Here is a 20410-nt window from a genome sequence, read left to right on the forward strand (position 1 = left end):
AGGAAGACCACGGAACATTGTAAACAATCCTTTTTCTTCACTGGTATGTTCCAACACAGGATTAAGTTGTTGAATACAGCTTATCAAGTATATAACTATCTTTCCATCATAATGCTGACCCATCAGCTTAATGATCACTATAGGGTAGTACTCTACCCAAGTCATTAGCACTAGACTACTAAATAGAGAATAATTTTCCTAACTGAGTTCAAAACCTTTCCCTCTAATTTAGAGATCTTGTCATGACCTTTCTTAAAGACACGACTCTGAACCATTATAGCCCATTGATTTTTTTTTTTTCAAAGGATAAATGATAAAGATCAGATTCGAGCCCATGACTTTTCGATAAACTATCGAAGTTTTAACCAAGTTAGCTGACACATTCGAAATTAAAATAGAAAAACCATTTGAACAAAAATAATTTCATTTGCCTTTCTGAAGGTAGTGGTTTGAACACATTGACAGAAAGTTGAATGATCGATTGCTTCGTGACACTTAAGCCAAGCTGAAGAAGAACCTGAATACATCACTCAATGAAATGATGCCTTCCACACGGTTGCTTCCAGCTTCGACGACAAAAAGGCGTCGAACCCCTAAAAAATTTCATTAGGTAAAACTCAAAGCATAATATTCAATAGGGAAAGTGATGTTTTTAACTTTTTATGTGGTTCAATACCAGGATTAGCCAATTGCTCCATTACTTTCTGTAGAGAATCTGAATGAAGGCACATTTGGCATCTCTGCCCTTTGTAGAATCCATAATGAGAATTTGACTCTTGTCTGAGTTGCAAAGCCTGAAATTAAAGACAAAAAAACGATTACCTTTGAATGTATACATCAAAGTGAATTGAGTAGAGGCCTAAGTGACTGAACAACGACAACAACAATAACAATAACAAAATCATATATTCCAATTATTTGAGGCTGGTTACATGGATTTTTTACCGCCATTAAGACCGTAAAAAACCATAAGTCCTAGATGACTAAACAAAATTTTCATAATTTATCCACTAACTCTAACCTACTCTAAGCGCATAACATGATAGTTCAATTTAACAACATGGCAATAGCATAACATATTCACATGGACTGAAATTGATATTTATAGAAAGGAAGAACAAAAGAACTGGGAAACGGAATTGGATGTGACTAATTCCAAATATCCCATACGAACCAAACGAAACTAATTATGGAAGCCATGACCTGAAGCTATGGTATTTATGGACTCCGATGATCCATCAAACTTCTATAACTTCCACCCATGAAGCAATAAGATGATTGCCTTCTCAACAAGTTAAGAGATATTTGAGATACAAAATGAAGATAGGAGGATGACAGAAAGGAAAATAGATTGCCATAGACCTAGGCGTTCAGGAGCAATATATTAATTCATCTTTTATGTTCTTACTAAACAATCAAGTGAGACCAGATAGATGCTATATTGTAGAGACTCTAGACTACAAATAAAGGGGTCAACTGTAGCACTTCAGATCCAGAAAAGGGAAGGCCAGGCAGTTGTTATTTGTAATAAAACATAATTAAAGAAACTAGGCATAAGTGTTGAAGTAATCTTTGATAACTAGAGCTACCAACATCTTAGAGTTGGTAAAGTGTTGAAGTAAATATATCATATGTCCTTTTGTGTGACAAGTTAGATTCATAACTTGTAATTCTAGACTACTCATTTCTAAAAGTTTACCAAACTGAATTAACATATTAGATTTACAGAGATTTTTTTAAGCCTCAGAAAACAGATTGTGGAGTTGTTACTTGTTACTAAGACAAGAGAAACCCACAGTCGAGTTCCATTTTATAAGAATTGATCTCCTAGACTGATAGGAAAAAATGCTAGAAACAATGGATAGAAAAAGAGAAAACAAAAGGTAACGTTGATCAGGGTTTGCCGTGCTGCAGTATATCGCTCAGTATGGGCAATACATACCGGTTCAACAAGGGATCGATACATGGACAACCTTGTACTAGATAGTCCAGTTAAATTAATAAAATATTCAAAGAAATGGTGGGGCCTATGTCCAAATCAGCATAAAAAAAAAAGATTAGGGCTTGCGAACACATCGTGCAAGGTATCGCCGCCTCATGGTCACCGCTTTGCCTCTACTACCACTGCTACTTCGCCATCATGTAAGATGCCACCACCTTGCTGTCGTTGCTTCTCCTCTACTATCACTATTGCTTTGCCGTCATCTTAAAAAAAAAGGTAGCCTTTTTTACCAATGGGAAAGAAGCCATTTTAGAATATGGACACAAAATGGTAAACAATGGGGGTACAAGAGAAGCTAAGGTCGAGCCCACCACCCAAAATATCACTTTGGTTTGGCCTCTAATTGGTTGACCTCACAAACATTGTGATCCAACAGTTTTCTGTTATACACACATTTTCTATTGACCTCCTAGCAAAAGAAAAAGGCAGACACAATTTGCTAATAAGAGAAGAAATTGACATATCATATGGTACTAATTTTAAAGAGCAAAAGAAAGGGAAGAACTGATGGAAAAGAAAACAAAAAGAAATATGTTTAAGGACATAGGAACTCATCCACAAAGCAAGACAATGATAGAACAGTTTAAGCAGAAACAGAGGAAAGGAACAGCCCCCCTGATGCATATCACATCCGCCAATGGCAACTTAAGTCATTATCTAAGTATTAACAGCAGCACTTATTAGGCAATCCCTTTTGTGTTGTTTGAGACATACCTGAGATAATCTAACAGTTGATATATGTCAGATGTAATTTCTTTTGTTCACCAGCTATTTGGTAGAAATGATATGCTGGCTAACCTGATTAACCTATTGAAGAGCCAATAGCTACGATTTTACCAACTCAAGCTGACAATCACAGCACTGTTTTCTATTATCATAATTATTGAACAAAGAGTATAAGTTTGGACCAGCAGATCATAAAGAACTCAGCAATGGATGAGGTCCTGTCACGTGCAGTAACATGATAGAACATGACAGATCAATGGCCATTCAGAAAAGAATAAATAATGGACTAGTGATTTGAACTAAGTGGTAAAATATGTAGTAACATGATACCTCAAGCCTCACTAAAGAAAATGAAGAATCTGCATAGTTGAACAAATTAGCCAACAATGAGATGACTTGTGTCTTTTGGACCACATTAGCAGTACCACCCCATCTTAGTCACTCATTAGTCGTGTAGGTCATGCAAAAGAAAAAAAAAAATCAGAGCATCCTTACAAATTCGTCAACTTGAGTAATGCACCATAGACAGTTTGCAATCTAAGGAACTGTTACCCTTGGTTAACTTGAAGTATACAGATCATACAGATTTACTACCAATGGGACCACAAAGGACACTAGGCCATATTTAATGTCCTAGTAAGGATGGAATTTAAATAAGGGAGATTAGGATAGAAAAAACCAAGGATTTGATTCGTACCGCCCGTACCAGGCAATATGTACCGGTCCGCCAACAGACCGGTATGTGGACTGCTCGCTACTAGGCGGAACACTTGATATAGCCCCGTATCGGACGATACGTAGCTGTATCGAGTAGTAACAGTCAATTTTTGACCGTTACCGCTCTATCACGGCCTTAGCTGGAATTGCCTAAGGCGTGAGGCACCCTTGCGGCCAAGACGCGAACTTAGCTTGTGTTGCCTAAGTCGCGAGGCACCCTTGCGGCAAAGACGCAAACTTAGCTTGTGTTGCCTAAGTCGCGCTTCGCCCTTGCGATTTGCGTCCGCAAAGATCAGCCCACTTGTAACCTCTCGCAAGTCCCGAAGGACCTGTAAAAGAGAATGTTGATTAGTTCAAAGATCGAGCGACAGACAAGTCCCGACGTCTCACGAAAAGGGGAAGCTTTACAAGCAATTCAACGAGCACCTTGCGTGCACAAGAGAAAAGAGGGAGAGGAAAACAAGGATTTTAGAGGGTTGAACAAATAGCTGCAAGTCCACAAATAGCTGCTCACCGGGTGCCGGGCGCGATAACAAGTTCCCGTCAAGGTAACGTGCGAACTTACAAAAGGTTGTTCAACGCCCGACACTATACCGAAGCCCCATCCAGCCCTGTGCCACCTGGGGGGTTCCAGGGTGCTGAGATGGCCGACGTTTCGCGTGCAATAGCGGGCTGCAGAAATCAGCCCGTGGCACACAAAAACGGAGCTGTTTTGGGGCTGTTTTGCTCGGTTCGGTTAGCGGTCGCACTGTAGTATTGCAACTTGTTCGAACATACATTTTTACAAGCAAAATGACTTAAAACCAAGCCAAAACATGCTACCAAACAGCTGTACATGTAGATTAGAACGACGAACGGTTCGTTGAACGTAGTTGTTGCGGGTGCGCGACGATTGTTCGTGACATTCTCCCCTACTCAAACTATCGACGCCCTTGTCGACGCTTGTTAACTAGTTGTTGATGATTGCTTCTTCATATCGTAGGGCGTCTTCAGGCTCCCAACTGGCTTCAATTCGGGGAAGCTTTCGCCACTTCACCAAGTACTCGGTTTGCTCAGCTCCAGTGGGTAGCTTTATCTAGCGGTCCGCTAAAATAGTTTCAACTCGCTTCTCGTAGGAGGCTATGGTGGGGGGTAGCCGAGTTGGAACACTTCGGGAAGCATCTTACGGATCCGAGTGGTAGGCTTTCAAGTTGCTGGCGTGAAGAACATTGTGAATTTTGAACCACGCCGGCAGCTGCAACTTGTAGGAGACGTTGCCCACCCTGCTGATAATTGGGAAGGGCCCTTCATACTTGCGCACCAATCCTTTATGTACTTTATTCCTAAAGAATTGGAGTGATGCTGGTTGGAGCTTGACCAACACCAAATCGCCGATCTTGAACTCTTGCGGTCGCCTTCCCAAGTCTGCCCACTTCTTCATTCTTTTTACCGCCTTCTCCAAGTAAGCCCGCGCAATATCTGCATTTCGGTGCCACTCCCTTACAAAGTGGTATGCTGATGGACTACTCCCAGTATACCCAATTACCATGGTATGAGGAGTTGACGGTTGTTGCCCTGTAATGATCTCGAAGGGGCTCTTGTTGGACGCAGAGCTCCGCTGCAAGTTGTAGGAGAATTAGGCAATGTCCAACAAGTTCACCCAACCTCGTTGGTTGGCACTCACTTAGTGCTGAAGATATTGCTCTAGGAGCGAGTTTATCCTTTCAGTCTGGCCATCCGTTTGGGGGTGAAGGCTTGTGGAGAAGTATAACTTCGACCCCAACAATTTGAATAGCTCGGTCTAGAATCGTCCCAAGAACCGAGCATCTCGATCACTGATGATATTGTGCGGGACTCCCCAATACTTCACCACATCCTTCATCATCAGCTTGGCTGCCTCTTCTGCTGAACAGTGTAGAGGAGCAGCAATGAAAGTTGCATACTTAGAAAATCGATCGACCACCACGAGTATCGATCCGAGTCTCCATACTACGGGCAAGCTTAATATGAAGTCCAAGGAAATGCTCTCCCACGACCTTTTTAGTATGAGCAACGACTCCAAAAGTCCCACCGGTTTCCGTTGCTCCACCTTGTCTTGTTGGCAAATGAGACACGTTCGAACATATTCCTCCACGTCAGTCCCCATATTCGACCAATAGAAGGCCCTCTCCACGAGAGCCAAGGTCCTATGAATGCCTGGGTGTCCAGCCCAAAGGGAATCGTGACACTCTCTTAATAGTTCACATCTCAGATTGTCCACTCGAGGAACATAGACTCTATTCCCTTTGGTGTAAACGAGTCCCTCCTGGACCCAAAACCGTCGTGCCTTGCCTTCTTTAATGAGCTGTATCAGGACTTCTGCCTGGAGATCACTGTGCAGTCCATCCTTGATCCTGGAAAGGAAGTGGAGTGCAACTGACTTGCTTGGCCTTTGCCCTCCAATTGTACGACATTCACACGCTCCACTTTCCGACTCAATGCATCGACCACGACATTCGCCTTTCCGGGCTTATACTCCATTGCCATATCAAACTCAGCCAGGAAGTCCTACCATCGTGCCTGCTTTGGGGAGAGTTTCTTCTAAGTTTGGAAATAGCTCAAAGCAATGTTGTCTGTCCTTAGTACAAATCGCGATCCAAGAAGGTAGTGTCATCAAACTCGTAGAAAGCGGATCACCGCTGTCATCTCCTTCTCATGCACCGGATATCGCCGCTCGGTCTCGTTGAGTTTGCGGCTCTCATAGGCCACCGGATGACCCTCCTGCATGAGTACTCCCCCAATAACGAAGTCTGAAGCATCTGTATGGACTTCGAAGGGCTCCCCATAGTCTGGCAATTTGAGCACTGGTTCTTCCAACACAGTAGCCTTCAGATCTTGGAATACAATTTCACATTTATCAGACCACCTCCAAGGCTGCTCCTTCTTCAGCAACTCCGTCAGTGGAGTTGCACGCTTCGAATACCCCGCTATGAAGCATCGATAGTAGTTGATGAAGCCAAGGAAGGATCTCAACTCTAGCACCTTCTTTGGAGTTCGCCATTTTGCAACCGCTTGCACCTTCGATTTGTCCATCCGAATGGAGCCATCACCGATTCGATGCCCTAAGAATAAGATCTCCGTTTGGGCAAAGTAGCATTTCTCCCTCTTTACGAACAAAGTGTTCTCCCTGAGAACCTTGAAAATTGTCCGAAGGTGCTTGACATGCTCCTCGAGCGTTTGACTGTAGACGACGATATCGTCTAAGCAGACGACCACGAACTTATCTAAATATTCCTTGAATAGCTGGTTCATGAGGGTGCAGAACGTGGCCGGAGCGTTGGTTAAGCCAAAAGGCATCACCAAGAACTCAAACGCTCCATACCTGTTCACACAGGTAGTCTTCGCTTCGTCGCCTTCAGCAATACGCACCTGCCAATACCCCGACCGAAGGTCGAGTTTTGAGAAATACTTGGCTTTGCCCAACTGGTCGAACAAGTCCGCGATGAGCGGGATGGGATACTAGTTCTTCACCGTCACTTTGTTGAGGGCTCGGTAATCGACGCATAGTCGAAGGCTCCCATCTTGTTTCTTCTGGAAGAGAACGGGAGCTCCGAATGGTGCTTTAGAGTTGCGGATGAGACCACCGCTTAGCAGTTCACCCAACTGCTTTCTGAGTTCTGCAAACTTTAGCGGGGGCATGCAGTAGGGTGGTCTCGCTAGAGGCTTCACTCCTGGCTCCAGCTCGATGTGATGATCCACGCCTCTGTGTGGCGGCAAAGTCTTCGGCAACTCGGGCGGCATAACATCCGTGAACTCCTTCAGGATGTTCGCCACCACAGCAGGTTCATGAGTGGCCTTCTCGTCGAGTGGCTCTAGCTTCATAGCAGCCACGAATGTTAGTTCGTCTTTTCGTACCCCTTTCTTCAGTTGTAATGCCGATATGTGTTGGGGTTTCCTGGTTCCTCTCCGAGAGACGGGAACCACACAAGGGTCATCTCCTCCCATCACACATAGGGAGTTAAGAAACGGCATTGGCCACCAACTTCGCCGCGTGCATAAATTCCATTCCAAGAATCACTCGGAAGTCATCTAGTGGCACCGCCATCATGTTTGTGCTCCCGCTCCATGTTCCGATCTTGATGGGAACTCCCTTTGCCAACTCGGAGATTCGCCTGGCCTCAGAGTTCACCGCCTTCATTCAACTCGGGCTCTTCTCTAAGATCAGCCCAAGTCGCTTTGCTTCTTGATCGACAATAAAATTGTGGGTAGCGCTCGTGTCCACCATGGCACGGGTCGTTTGGCCATTGAGCTTAATGTCTACGTACATCAGCTCACCACTTCCTGGTTTTTATAGCCTTATCTTCGTGTTCTCCCCCACTTGACCCCGCATGGCGTTCAATAAACGCATCGCTCCCATCCGGGGTCCTTGCGACTCCTCATCGTTGCTGCTGGATTCAAAACTACTCGAACTAAGAGCGACAGCCTTGCCCTAGTCCGATTTCGGGGGATAGATGGAAGTTGTTAAAGCATTGAGTGCCTGTTTTTGTGGGCACTCCCTCACCATGTGCGGCCCTCCGCACAAGAAGCATCCACCAAGTTTCGAGGCCTTGCCTTTCGGGCTTGGCCCTTTGTGGGAACTCCTCTTCTTTTGTTCGCCCCCGAGCTCCTTCCCTCGAGAATATTTTGGAGGGCGATTGCTTAAAGGTTGTTTCCTTCTTCCTAGATCTTCAGAGGAAACAAAGTCGGTGAGCCTTTCTGCGACCGCAATTGCCCCGATCACATCGGTGACATTCCTTCGATGTAGTTCTTATTGAGCCCATGGCTTCAAACCATCAAGGAAGCTGAACAGCTTATCCTTCTCGGACATGTCTTGGATGTCCAGCATTAGCGCAGAAAATTGCTTCACGTAGTCTCGGATGGAAGTATTTTGGCGGAGTTGTCACAGCTTCTTGCAACGAACTCTGTGTTCTCCGGTAGGAACTGAGTTCTCAACTCCCGCTTCAGGTCCTCCCATGTGTCAACTCGACACCGACCTTGTTGTATCTCCTCCCAACGGGTTCGTCACCAAAGTTTTGCATCTCTGTTCAGATACATTGTTGCTATAGAAACTTTAGTTTCTTCAAAATCAGGCCTCGTAACTCGAAAGTATTATTCCATGTCGAACAGGAAATTCTCGAGCTCTTTGGCATCTCTGGCCCCTCTATAACCATGAGGCTTAGGTGCCCTCAAGTTCTGTGGCTACGCAACGCGGGTGTTGCTTCCTCCCGCATTTAGTGCTCTCGTGAGCATGGTCACCCTCGAAGTGAGTTCCGCCACAACTTCCTGCAGGTGTTGCACGGAGTCTTTGGTGTCATGTGACAGTCGGTCGACTAGGGCCTCGACCTTGTCGATCCAAGACTCTGCTTCTTCTTGCGAGCTCTCTACCCCAACAAGCCTTCGTTGGCTATGGTAGAGTTCCTCCAAGCTCACTTCAAGAACATCCAAGCGGGTTTCCACCGTTGTGAGTCTCTCCTTGTGACTCTTTTTCCCGGTAGGCGCTCCAGATTGCGCCTCCTCCGCTCGCGGAGAGTAGCCAACTTCTCGATCATCATGTTCGCTATCGTGCTCCTCATTAGTGGCTCCAACAGCATGAGAGCAAGTGTGCACTTGTAGCTCACCTGCGGCTGCTTGGGGCAAGGGTCCGGCTTGCCCTGTCTTGCTTGATTCGCTACGATGCTTTGCCATGGCGAAGTAGCGAAGTTGAGAAGTTCCTTCGCATCTCGCTCGTAGTGCTTGCCCGCTCTGATACCACAATGTCATGGCCTTAGCTGGAATTGCCTAAGGCGTGAGGCACCCTTGTGGCCAAGACGCGAACTTAGCTTGCGTTGCCTAAGTCGCGCTTCGCCCTTGCGATTTGCGTCCGCAAAGATTAACCCACTTGCAACCTCTTGCAGGTCCCGAAGGACCTGTAAAAGAGAAAGTTGATTAGTTTGAAGAATGAGCAACGGATAAGTCCCGACGTCTCGCGAAAAAGGGAAGCTTTACAAGCAATTCAGCGAGCACCTTGCGTGCACAAGAGAAAAGAGGGAGAGGAGGAAAACAAGGACTTTAGAGGGTTGAACGAATAGCTGCAAGTCCACAAACAGCTACTCAACGGGTGCCGGGCGCGACAACAAGTTCCCGTCAAGGTAACGTGCGAACTTGCGAAAGGTTATTCAACGCTCGACACTATACCGAAGCCTCATCCGACCCTGTGCCACCCGATGGGTTCCAGGGTGCTGAGATGGCTGACGTTTCACGTGCAGTAGTGGGCTGCAGAAATTAGCCCGTGACACGCGAAAACGGAGTTCTTTTAGGGTTGTTTTGCTCGGTTCGGTGAGCGATCGCACTGTAGCGCTGCAACTTGTTCGAGATTACATTTTTACAAGCAAAAGGACTTAAAACCAAGTCAAAACATGCTGCCAAGCAGCTGTACATGTAGATTAGAGCGACGAACGGTTCGTTGAACGGAGTTGTTGCGAGTGCGCAACGACCGTTCGTGACAGCTCGATTCAATTAGTAACGATCAAAATTTCAACCGTTACAAGCCAATAACGATTAAAATCGATCATTACTTACCTGTAATAGTGTTTCAACGGTCAAATTGACCATTGGAGCCCTTTCTCACCGGTTTTTAAACTCATCCTCCCTCCTATTTTACTCTATTTTACTCTCGTACTCTCTTAAACTATATCAAACTCATTTTTTCTCACATTCTCTTTCTTATTCTTATATTTGCACTCTCCTAAACTCTATAAAGCAACGATTTGTGAATTGAATTAAGGCTGATTTTGGAGGATTCAAAGGAAGAACTTTTTAATCAAGAGTTATGTATTCTCTTTCTTTAATTAAAGAGTAATTAAGATCTTTAATATTACGATTAATGTGTTTAATATTGATTAATTCGAAATTAGATACTTAATAGGTCAAATGTTTATATTTGATGCATATTAAATATTGAAAGATATTTATGATGGTAAAATAGGTTTAATTAGGTTTTATTAAAGTTATTTAATACTGCGATTAGTGATTTTAATTATGATTTAATCGAAATTTAATCAATTTTGGATCAATTCAATGTCTTTAATATCTATTAAGGTGTTTGACATGTTTATATTATCAAAAGAGAAGTAATTAATGGGATTTAATGATGATTTATATATTTATGTATTTAACGATGATTTCATCATCATTAAATCATGTGATTAATGTATTTAATGATGATTTCATCATAATTTGATGTATATTGGATCAAAATTATGTATTTAATGTTTCTTTTATATGTTTTATATATTTATGATGGTAAAATAGGTTTAATTAGGTTTTATTAAAGTTATTTAATGTTGCGATTGCTGATTTTAATGATGATTTAATCGAATTTGATCGATTTTTGGTCAATTCAATGTTTTTGGTCAATACCGAATGAGAGTGCCCATACGGGGCGGTACATACCGGTCCGTCAGCATACTGGTACACAAACCGCCCACTACCGAGCGGTACCATCGATTGAGGCGTTATCATCGTCGATTGAGGCGTTATCGTCGACGGTGATCGAGGGAGAAGAAAGAAGAGGGAGAAGGGGAAGAAAGAAATAGGAAAAAAAAGGAGAACCTGGATATCACCGCTCTCCTCCTCGTTTGTCGGCGACTTCTCATCTGTGCGTGGGAGAAGAGGCATCGGCATCACGAGGTAGAGAGAGGCAAAGATTTTTTTTTTTTCTTCTCTTCTCAGGCGATATCGCCTGCAAATTTTTTTTTTTATCTACAACGTCACAATTTTTTTTTTTTAATCTACGACATCGCCCGAGAAGGGAGGCAATGTCACTATTTTTTTTTTTTATCTGCGGCATCGCCCCGTATAGAGGTAAATCGAGTGATTTACCTATATATATATATATATATATATATATATATATATATATATATATATATATATATATATACCAAGCGATATACCGAAATACACCACTTAGTATATAGTACTGTACCATACCAAATAAGTCGAAATTTCGATACGGTACAAAATTTCAATCCTTGTTTTTAATACCTATTAGGGTATTTGACATGTTTATAACGTTGAAAGAGGAGTAATTAATGAGTAATTAACTATGTTAATCATGTGATTAGTGTATTTAATGATGATTTCATCATAGTTTGATGTATATTGGATCAAAATTATATATTTAATGTTTCTTTTATATATTTCACATATTTATGATGGTAAAATCGGTTTAATTAGGTTTTATTAAAGTTATTTAATGCTGCGATTACTGATTTTAATGATGATTTAATCGAAATTTGATCGATTTTAAGTCAATTTAATATCTTTAATACCGATTAGGGTGTTTGATATGTCTATAGTGTTGAAAGAGAAATAATTGATGAGTAATTAACTGTTAATCGTATGATTAGTGTATTTAATGATGATTTCATCATTATTTGATCTATATTGGATCAAACTTACGTATTTAATGTTTTTTTTATGTGTTTCACATATTTATGATGGTAAAATAGGATTAGTTATGTTTTAATAAAATTATTTAATGTTGGGATTAGTGGTTTTTAATCGATATTAGGTTAATTCAACATGTTTATAGCTTATTTGATTTAAATTTGGTAGAATCATGGTTCCAAAGGAACAGCCACATGATGATACATAAGTTCATACCCGAAAGATGGATGGGAACCGTCATCATTAGCAATGTATTTATTGTGACTACATTGGCAAAGGTGGAGGAATAACTCAGGTGAAGATGCATTTGGCCAGCGGGTATCCTGATGTTGCAAAATGCAAGAAGGTTCCGACGGAGATCCGTAAATTATTTTAACACAAGCTACAACAAGCAAAAGAAGATACATTAAAAAAGAAGACAAGAGTTGAGAAAGAATACTGTAAGGCTATGTACTAACCAGTTTATGATCAGTATGAGGGTCGCGACGATAAAGTCGACCCGGATCTCATAGTATGACGATTGGTGCATTAGTATATCGTCGATGAAGCAATAAGGCATCGACGACCTGACTCACAATTGGAGCATGGCGGTGATAATAAAATCCAGAGGTCGGCTAGCATGAGGCAACCAACTACTCCTCAGTTATGAGAGGTCTTGGCAGGAGATTCGCACTAGATATTATTGATATTGATCCGCAAGCCTATCCCCCACAAACAGCGAAACAAACATGGATTGACGATGCATATACAAAAAAAAAGTAACGGGATATTAGGAAAGCAATTTCAAAATGGTTCAACTTCCACAAGATTCCAGCCAACATAGCCTAGGGTCCATATTATCAAAGCATGGTCTCCTCTATTCAAAAGTCTAGCACGGGGATCCAACCTCCAACACTAGAAGAAATTCACAATGTGTACTTAGATAAAGAGGTGGTAGAACTGAAAGATTGGATCAAATCCTTCAAGAGGCAATGGGACGAATATAGGGTGACACAGATTGATGATGTGTGACAGTTAGACGAATAAGTATCATCAACTTTCTTGTTTATTGCAACAAAAGGATATTGTTTCATAAGTCGGTTAATGCTTTTGACAAGATCCAAGATGCAGACTATATTGAGAGCTTGATGGACACCATAGTAGAGGAGATCGGACCGCAGTATATTGTCCAAATAGTAATCGACAATAGAGCGAATTTCAAGAAGACCGGTTTGCAATTGATGGAAAAAAGAAAAACATTGTTTTGGACTCCATATGCAGCTCATTGCATGGATCTAATGTTGAAGGATATTGGTGAGCTGGACACAGTGAAAAAGTGTGCAGTTCGAGCACAGTCAATTATAAAATTTATATATAATCATCATTAGGTCCACTCTTTAATGCAAAAGTATGTAAACGATGAGATACTCCAACTGGAGTCACTCAATTTGCCATCAATTTCATTGCATTAAGGTCATTACAGCAAAAGAAGCATGACTTGAAAGCAATCGTCACCTCACATTCCAGATATTCTAGATCGAGCGATAGAAAGAAGATAAAAAAGACCATTCTTTCCTCTAGATTTTGGGAGACTACGGTTGAAATCATAAAAGGTGTGGAATCACTTTATGTTGTTTTTCGTAAGGTCGATATGGACAAGCATCCACAATTGTCGTATCTTAAATATATGCTGATTTCAGCAAGAGAGAAGATCAGGAAAGCATTCAAACATGATTTTAAGGCCAACCAATACGTACAAATCATTGATCATCAGACTGAAGTTCATATAGATCAAGATATCCATAATGCAGGTAAATTCCTATTCAAAATAATTTAATTTATTTTTTTTGTACAATAAAAAATCATACTAACAAAATTATGTCTCACAGCATATTATCTAAACCTGACAATTCAATATTAGTATGCTCTCGAAACGTAAAATAATTTACTAACGATACTACGAAATGTTATATATCGACTCTTGCTAAACACTACTGATGCAGCCGATGCTCTTACAGAGGGTCATTTATTTCGAGAAACAGTTGGTTCATTCTCCGACGTTGTAGTTGTATCGTATCGTTACACTATGAATCCTGATGAGAAAAAGTTACACATATTGATTATCAATTATATTTGATGTTAATTATTTGTTATGCTAATAAAGTCTTATTTATATCTTTTTGCAGTCGAGTGGTGGCTATAATTTGGTAGGGATGCACCACATTTAAGGAAGATTATTGTTCGTGTACTTTCACAGACGATAACATCTAGTGGTTGCGAACATAATTGGCCAATGTTCGCATTGATTCACACAAAAGTAGGCAATAGACTCTCGTATAGACGATTAGAGAAACTCGTATAAGTCCATTATAACATGCTGTAAAGGTTATGGTGTGCCGAGCTAGATAAGGAGCCAGAGGAACCAGAGATTGATCCTATCGACCTCCAATTCTACAATGAAGATTCAGAGCCGATGTTAGAGTGGATTGAAGCGGCAAAGAACCAAGAGGATCCTCTACTTGATGAGGTGGGAGATCCTCAATGTCCTTCACGTTTTATCACCGAGGCAATAAAAGAAGAGAAAGCACAATCCTAGTAGGTGAAAAATCTCTCTCGGTCACAACATAGCGGAAAGAGTCAAACAACATCAAGTCAAACTGCTCGAGGAACTACAAACACCCAACTGTCACAATCGTTCGCCCAGCATGCAAAGGCAAAAGCAAAGGGGAAGGTAGTAGCATTAGCCGCATCATTAGAAAGAATCGAGTCGGGCGATGAGACACCTTCACAATCACATTCAGCAACTCGCTCGGTCTAGAGATATGACAGCAACACGGACAGCAGTGCCTCGACGGATGATGGCGGCGACGCTAGGCAATCATTGGTCTCGTCTACACAACTTGAGGATGGTGCATGGACTGAGGAGCAATGTTTTACAAATGCCACCCAAGAATTACATCATGGAACTCGACAAGATACTGGTCAAGTTTATGTGTGAAAGGAGAAGAGAAAGGGGAAGGCAGTGGATGAATTTGAGCAAATGCGACAGAACCTACACAATGTAGACACAGAACGAAGCTCATCGTATTCACAGCCATCGTATTATGGAGAATCTTATGGCCAACAATAGTACGATGATAGTTGGTTATACTTCTCCGAGCAACAGTATGATACGGAGCAACATATCAGTAGCGAAAATAGAAGCTCTGACATTCACCAATACATGTATCAGGAGCCACCTCAGACACATGTGATTCAAGACGATCAACCTATGATCATCACCACATTGATGCACCGATGGCAAACGATGTATCAATACACTATGTCGTGGGATCAATTTCAAGATTGGGTCCAACAAACATATCATATTAATGTGCAGATACATAGGATCGAGGACCTCGATCCATCACCCATGGAGGCCCGTTATTCGTTTTGGTGGTAGAATCAACAATCAAGTATATCTACATATGTGATTATTTAATTCATTTGAATCTTAAAATTTATATTGTAACAAGATAATCTAACAATTCAAATGATTTTTTTAGATATTTCGATATTTACAGAACGACGATCCGTAACGGACCGAAATTGCGAACCTTGCACAAGGCTATTCCTCAAAGCCCGAAAAAGATATATGATAATATTTTTACCTAATTTACATTAATTTTGCTAAACCTATACTAAATGTATATTTTTCAGATATTTTCGGATGATTTTACACCTAAATTAGGTGTACCGCTCAGTACGTCGTATTGTACTATACCAAGCAAAGCTCGGTACACCGGTACGGTACGAAATTTGAATCTTTGGGAAAAACAGCTACATCACAAAAGAAGATTAAGAAGGACCTACATATGAACTAAGTTGGTTAATATTCATAATCAAGGATGATCATTTTATGCAACTCTGGTAACCTCCTCCATATTAGTTATTACAAAGTAAGGTTGTTTGGAGCATAACAAAACTTTATTATATCATAACCCACACTGGTGTATAAAAATAAAATAGAGTGACAACAAAATTTAGATGACAAAGCAAACAAGAATAAGTTCTTAATGAAAAAAAAAAAAACCACTAATTACATCATGATCCACCAAGTAATAAAATGCTACAAAGACAAAATCCACTCTACATGAAAAGCCAGAAACATTCATGATGCAACAATTTCAAAATAAAAGCAAGTTAAAGTGAAGAGGTTCCAGCTTTTACCTGGTAAATTCTCATGTCATCCAGGTGAATTCGTGCATAAGCATTGTCTTTAGCCAAAGATGTAATGTCACTGCAGTCAGAATAAAAGAAGAACAAAATCTTAAAATAGAATAAAGTAACCGCAATGCTCCACCTGTGCTCAATCAAATAGCACAAGTTACTAAAAATAATATTTTAAATGAAAATTTCCAACTTCAATAGCAAAGATGTAATACCTTCTGGAGTATGCATCCAGCAAACAGTCATGATCATCAATTATTGGTATTGAACTAACTTGAGCTACATATAGAATAATGAGTGAAATAAGAAAAACATATTCTGTAATAATAGATAAAAAGGGTAAACCAAAAAATGAATTGTGAAAGGACCATGCATTTATAGATCGCAGGAGAAATCAATATATGTGCAGCATAGAGTAACAAAATTGATTCGAGGATTACATTAAGGTTACAAATCAACGAAAACATGAAGTCCTCCAAGTCACATAGGATTTGAGAAGTTCAAACTGGATCTCACTCTAATTAATTATCCCCACATGAGGAATTTAGTGACTCCTTTTCAACAAGGAATACACAAATCAACACTAGGAATATGAAAAAAAAATTGAGTTTGAAGTGTAACACAAACTTACCATTTAAAAAGATGCAACATATGATGATAACTTTAACAGCAAATAACCTGAATAGTTTTCTATGTACGGAGAGTTGACATGCATGGGCTAAAAACCCAAGTAATGCAAAAGTTAGCCTCATCTATATCTAATTCTTTGCCATCAACTCATCAAAAGACAAAATTTTAACAAACCAACAGGGAAAACATATTGCTCGGAAGATCCACACTGTGAGTACAGAACTTTATAGGTCATATTTGCATGCATAGCCCTCAAAAGATTCAACTCATATTCTCATAAAGTGGCCCCTCTGGAATGTATTATAAAACCTGAAACACAGCAGATCTTATAATGCTATGCAAAGATAACATTTTATGTGTATACATATACTAAAAAAATTGATCGAAAATGTAAACAGTCAAACCTTGCACTAACAGTGCTAGGGCAGAGCTAAGTGATTCATTTGGTCTAAGCATTGCCAAGTGCTTCCCATTTGATTCACCGATTCGTTGAATCCATGTGCCCACAGGAATAGTGCATATTGCTTGTTGCAAAATGGGCAATGAAACAGAAGAATGTCTAAAATGCCTGCAGATACCTGAAATTTTAAAACCAGAATTGCTGAAAATGCATCAATCTCACTGTCATTAAGCCAAATAAACAAGAAAATTGTAGAAATAGGTGCAAGGTTAACTGAGAATAGTCAAATATTAGAGCTTACATTTCATTATTTCTGAAAGGGATGCAAGATAAAGCAAATGTGGAAATGATTCCCCACGTGATGAAATAATTGGTACTGTTGCTACCTGATTTTGCAATATCTTCAATGCAACATCTTTCAATGAATCATAGGGCTCAGCCTGTAACAATGTAAATGATTTAGTAAATGACAGCAATTATAACATTTATAAGATAAAAATCTGACATAGTAAAGATACATGGATGGTAGCTTCAAAATAAATATGATAAAGAAAACAACAAAAAACTAGGCTAAACTAAAGGCAATCAACTTGAACTTAATGGTAGATGAAGAACAATAAATTAATCGATCCGGAAAGTAATCAATTTAAATGTCTAATTAAGAAAAGCATATATTTATGTGAACAAATGCATATGCACTACATTTGTAAAAAGGTTCCCTGATGAAACTAATATCATGATTATGAACACAGCTTTTGCTAGAACCAAATACAGAACATACTTGGGTACAATAACTTAAGAAGACTAATTTTTTTATTAATATTTCATAATAAAAACAAGCATGCATGTTCAACTCTAAAATTTTCTTTACACAATCACATGTGATGAAATATAAATATAGAAAGCAAGAATGCAGGAAAATAAATTGACTCTAGTCAATAATGAAAGATGACAATTTAACAATTAATATTTGTATAAGCACCCATTAAATTAAGAAGGGAAAAAACAAATCTAATGAGCAACACATGATGTTTTGCTACTTGACTGTTTGGAGTGTCATCATGTTTCAGGGCCAAATACTGTCCATACTTGATTAGTAGGATTTTGTGACAGAAACCCCCCCTATAATCAACCAAATCTTGAGTTAATTACTAACAGATCTACATTTGGCACTTCCATATATTCTCCTATAGAAGTGGAAACTAGAAGACAGGTTAGATCAAAGGCTTCTCCAGTCACCTTTAAGCAACAGGGCCAACAATGTTGGACTAGGAATGACTGACCCATAAAAGCAAAAGATACCTATCAGTTCTGATCAGTTAGGAGCTGACAGGACAGACATTGACCAGCAAACTAGCTATTTTCTCATTTGCGACAAGTTGAGGAGAGAAATAGAAACATATTGGTGAGATTTAGAGAGGACATGTAGAAAACAAGCAGAAGAAAAAGAAAGGGACAAAATAAGTGACAGGAGCCTAAAACATTAATTTTTTACTTTATTTGTAAAAATTTCAGACATACTACTCAGAAGAAAAAAATAGCTACACATCACTTTTCCATGATCAAACTGTTTGGCTTGATGTAGAGCTCATGTCTAACAAAAGAAAAAGAAATTAGCAGCAACCAATGTCCTGCTAAGAGTGCTTAATAGGTTCTCGATATTAAGAGTCAGAGGAACCTTTTGCAGGGTTATGTGGCACCTTCCTCAAACTTTAAAATGACTTCAGGATAAGAAAAGCACAATGAAATATTTGGCTAAGCGTCTACCTATTGTTAACGCAAAATCAGTCCCTTACTATAATGATAACCAATATAAATCTGATGATTGATTCTGCCATATCGAAGTTACCCTTCTTTAAGTGAAAGTTGTAACTCCATGAAAACAAGAGAGCAAGAATGAAATATAACTAAATTAAATGTATTGCACATAAAGAGAACAAATATCCAAGTATATCATTTAACTGATTATCTCCGTTACATACAAGAGTGGCAGTGTTGTCAAAGGCACTAGGCACTAAAAGGTATCCAATTATGTCATTTAATTGACAATCTTAGTTACATATAAGAGTGGTAGTGTTGTCAAAGGCATTAGGCACTAAAATGTGCCAAGGCTCCAAAAAGCCTCAGGCGCTAGGCGCTTGAGCAAAATAAGGCACCCCCCCAATATAAAAAATTATAAAAGAAAGGTTTGTAATTTCGATCTATACCGGTGTACCTAGTCCTGCTCGGTACAGTACGTACAGAGGTGTACCAATAGCAAGGTATATAATTTCAAATAATATTGCTCGGTACAGGCGGTACATACCGGTCCGTCAGCAGACCGGTACACAGACCGCCCGTTACCGGACGGAATGAAATTTATTTATTTATTTATAAATATTTTTATAAAAGGCGACGTCGCGTCACCTTTTTCGGCAACGTCGCCGAGCGATGCGACGTCGCCTTTTATAAGAATATATATATATATATAAACGAGGCGACGTCGCGTCGCCTCGACAACGTCACCCTGCATGGGAGAAAAGGCGACGTTGCCGAGGCGATGCGACGTCACCTTTTATAAAATATATATATAATATTTTATATATAAATATATATTTATTAATTTACATATATATATAAACGAGGCAATGTCGCCCCGCCTGAGAGAAGAGAGAGGTGAAGTCGCCGAAATATATATATATATATATATATATATATATATATATATATATATATATATATATATATACCAAGCGGTATACCGTTCAGTATACAGTATCGTATCGTACCGAGCGAACGTCGAAACTCCAGTACGGTACGATATTTCAATCCTTGACCAATAGTATGTTGGGGCATCCCAACAATATGCCCAAAATCATAAAAAAACCTCCAAAAATACTTGAAAATAGAAAAAAAAGTTAGATTAGAGTTTTTAAGTTAGAAATAAATATAAATTTAGTATATTTTTTGTAAAAATAATATAAATTTGGAAAGAATAGTGTCACATATCTTTTTCGAGCTTTGAGGAGTAAGCTTTGTGGTACGTTATGGATCGTTCTCTCGTTTATTAAATTATTTTTTATATAACTTAAGCTTTAAAATTCAAATAAATTAAATAATCAATTGATGGATATACTTGTTCTACCACCAAAAATATATTTGTCGCCTTATCGGACCCAATCCTAAGATTGATATCATGACATAATATAATGATATAACATATATCATTGGTGCATCAATGTGGTGATAGTCGTAGGTTGATCATCATGAACCACGTGTACAAGAAGGCTCTTGAGGCAATGACGAATGTGGTATATATTTGAATGGAGCATAGGGAATTG

At 39.8% G+C, this 20410-nt stretch overlaps 1 protein-coding gene across 1 annotated transcript in view; it reads right to left on the reverse strand.

Moving 5' to 3' along the window:
• Positions 1–247: 247 nt before the first annotated feature.
• Positions 248–20410, reverse strand: part of LOC135612628 (sucrose nonfermenting 4-like protein) — a 65250-nt gene continuing 45087 nt past the window's right edge. Inside the window, exons 9-14 of the mRNA XM_065109135.1 lie at positions 17392–17530; positions 17095–17268; positions 16276–16339; positions 16061–16130; positions 677–794; positions 248–593 (exon numbers count right to left, since the gene is read on the reverse strand). Of these exons, the coding sequence (XP_064965207.1) occupies positions 496–593; positions 677–794; positions 16061–16130; positions 16276–16339; positions 17095–17268; positions 17392–17530 (663 nt within the window). The 3' untranslated portion in view covers positions 248–495. The remainder of the gene's footprint in view (positions 594–676; positions 795–16060; positions 16131–16275; positions 16340–17094; positions 17269–17391; positions 17531–20410) is intronic.

The sequence above is a fragment of the Musa acuminata genome, chromosome BXJ2-5 (genome assembly GCF_036884655.1).
Source record: "Musa acuminata AAA Group cultivar baxijiao chromosome BXJ2-5, Cavendish_Baxijiao_AAA, whole genome shotgun sequence".
NCBI classification, from domain to species: Eukaryota; Viridiplantae; Streptophyta; class Magnoliopsida; order Zingiberales; family Musaceae; genus Musa; species Musa acuminata.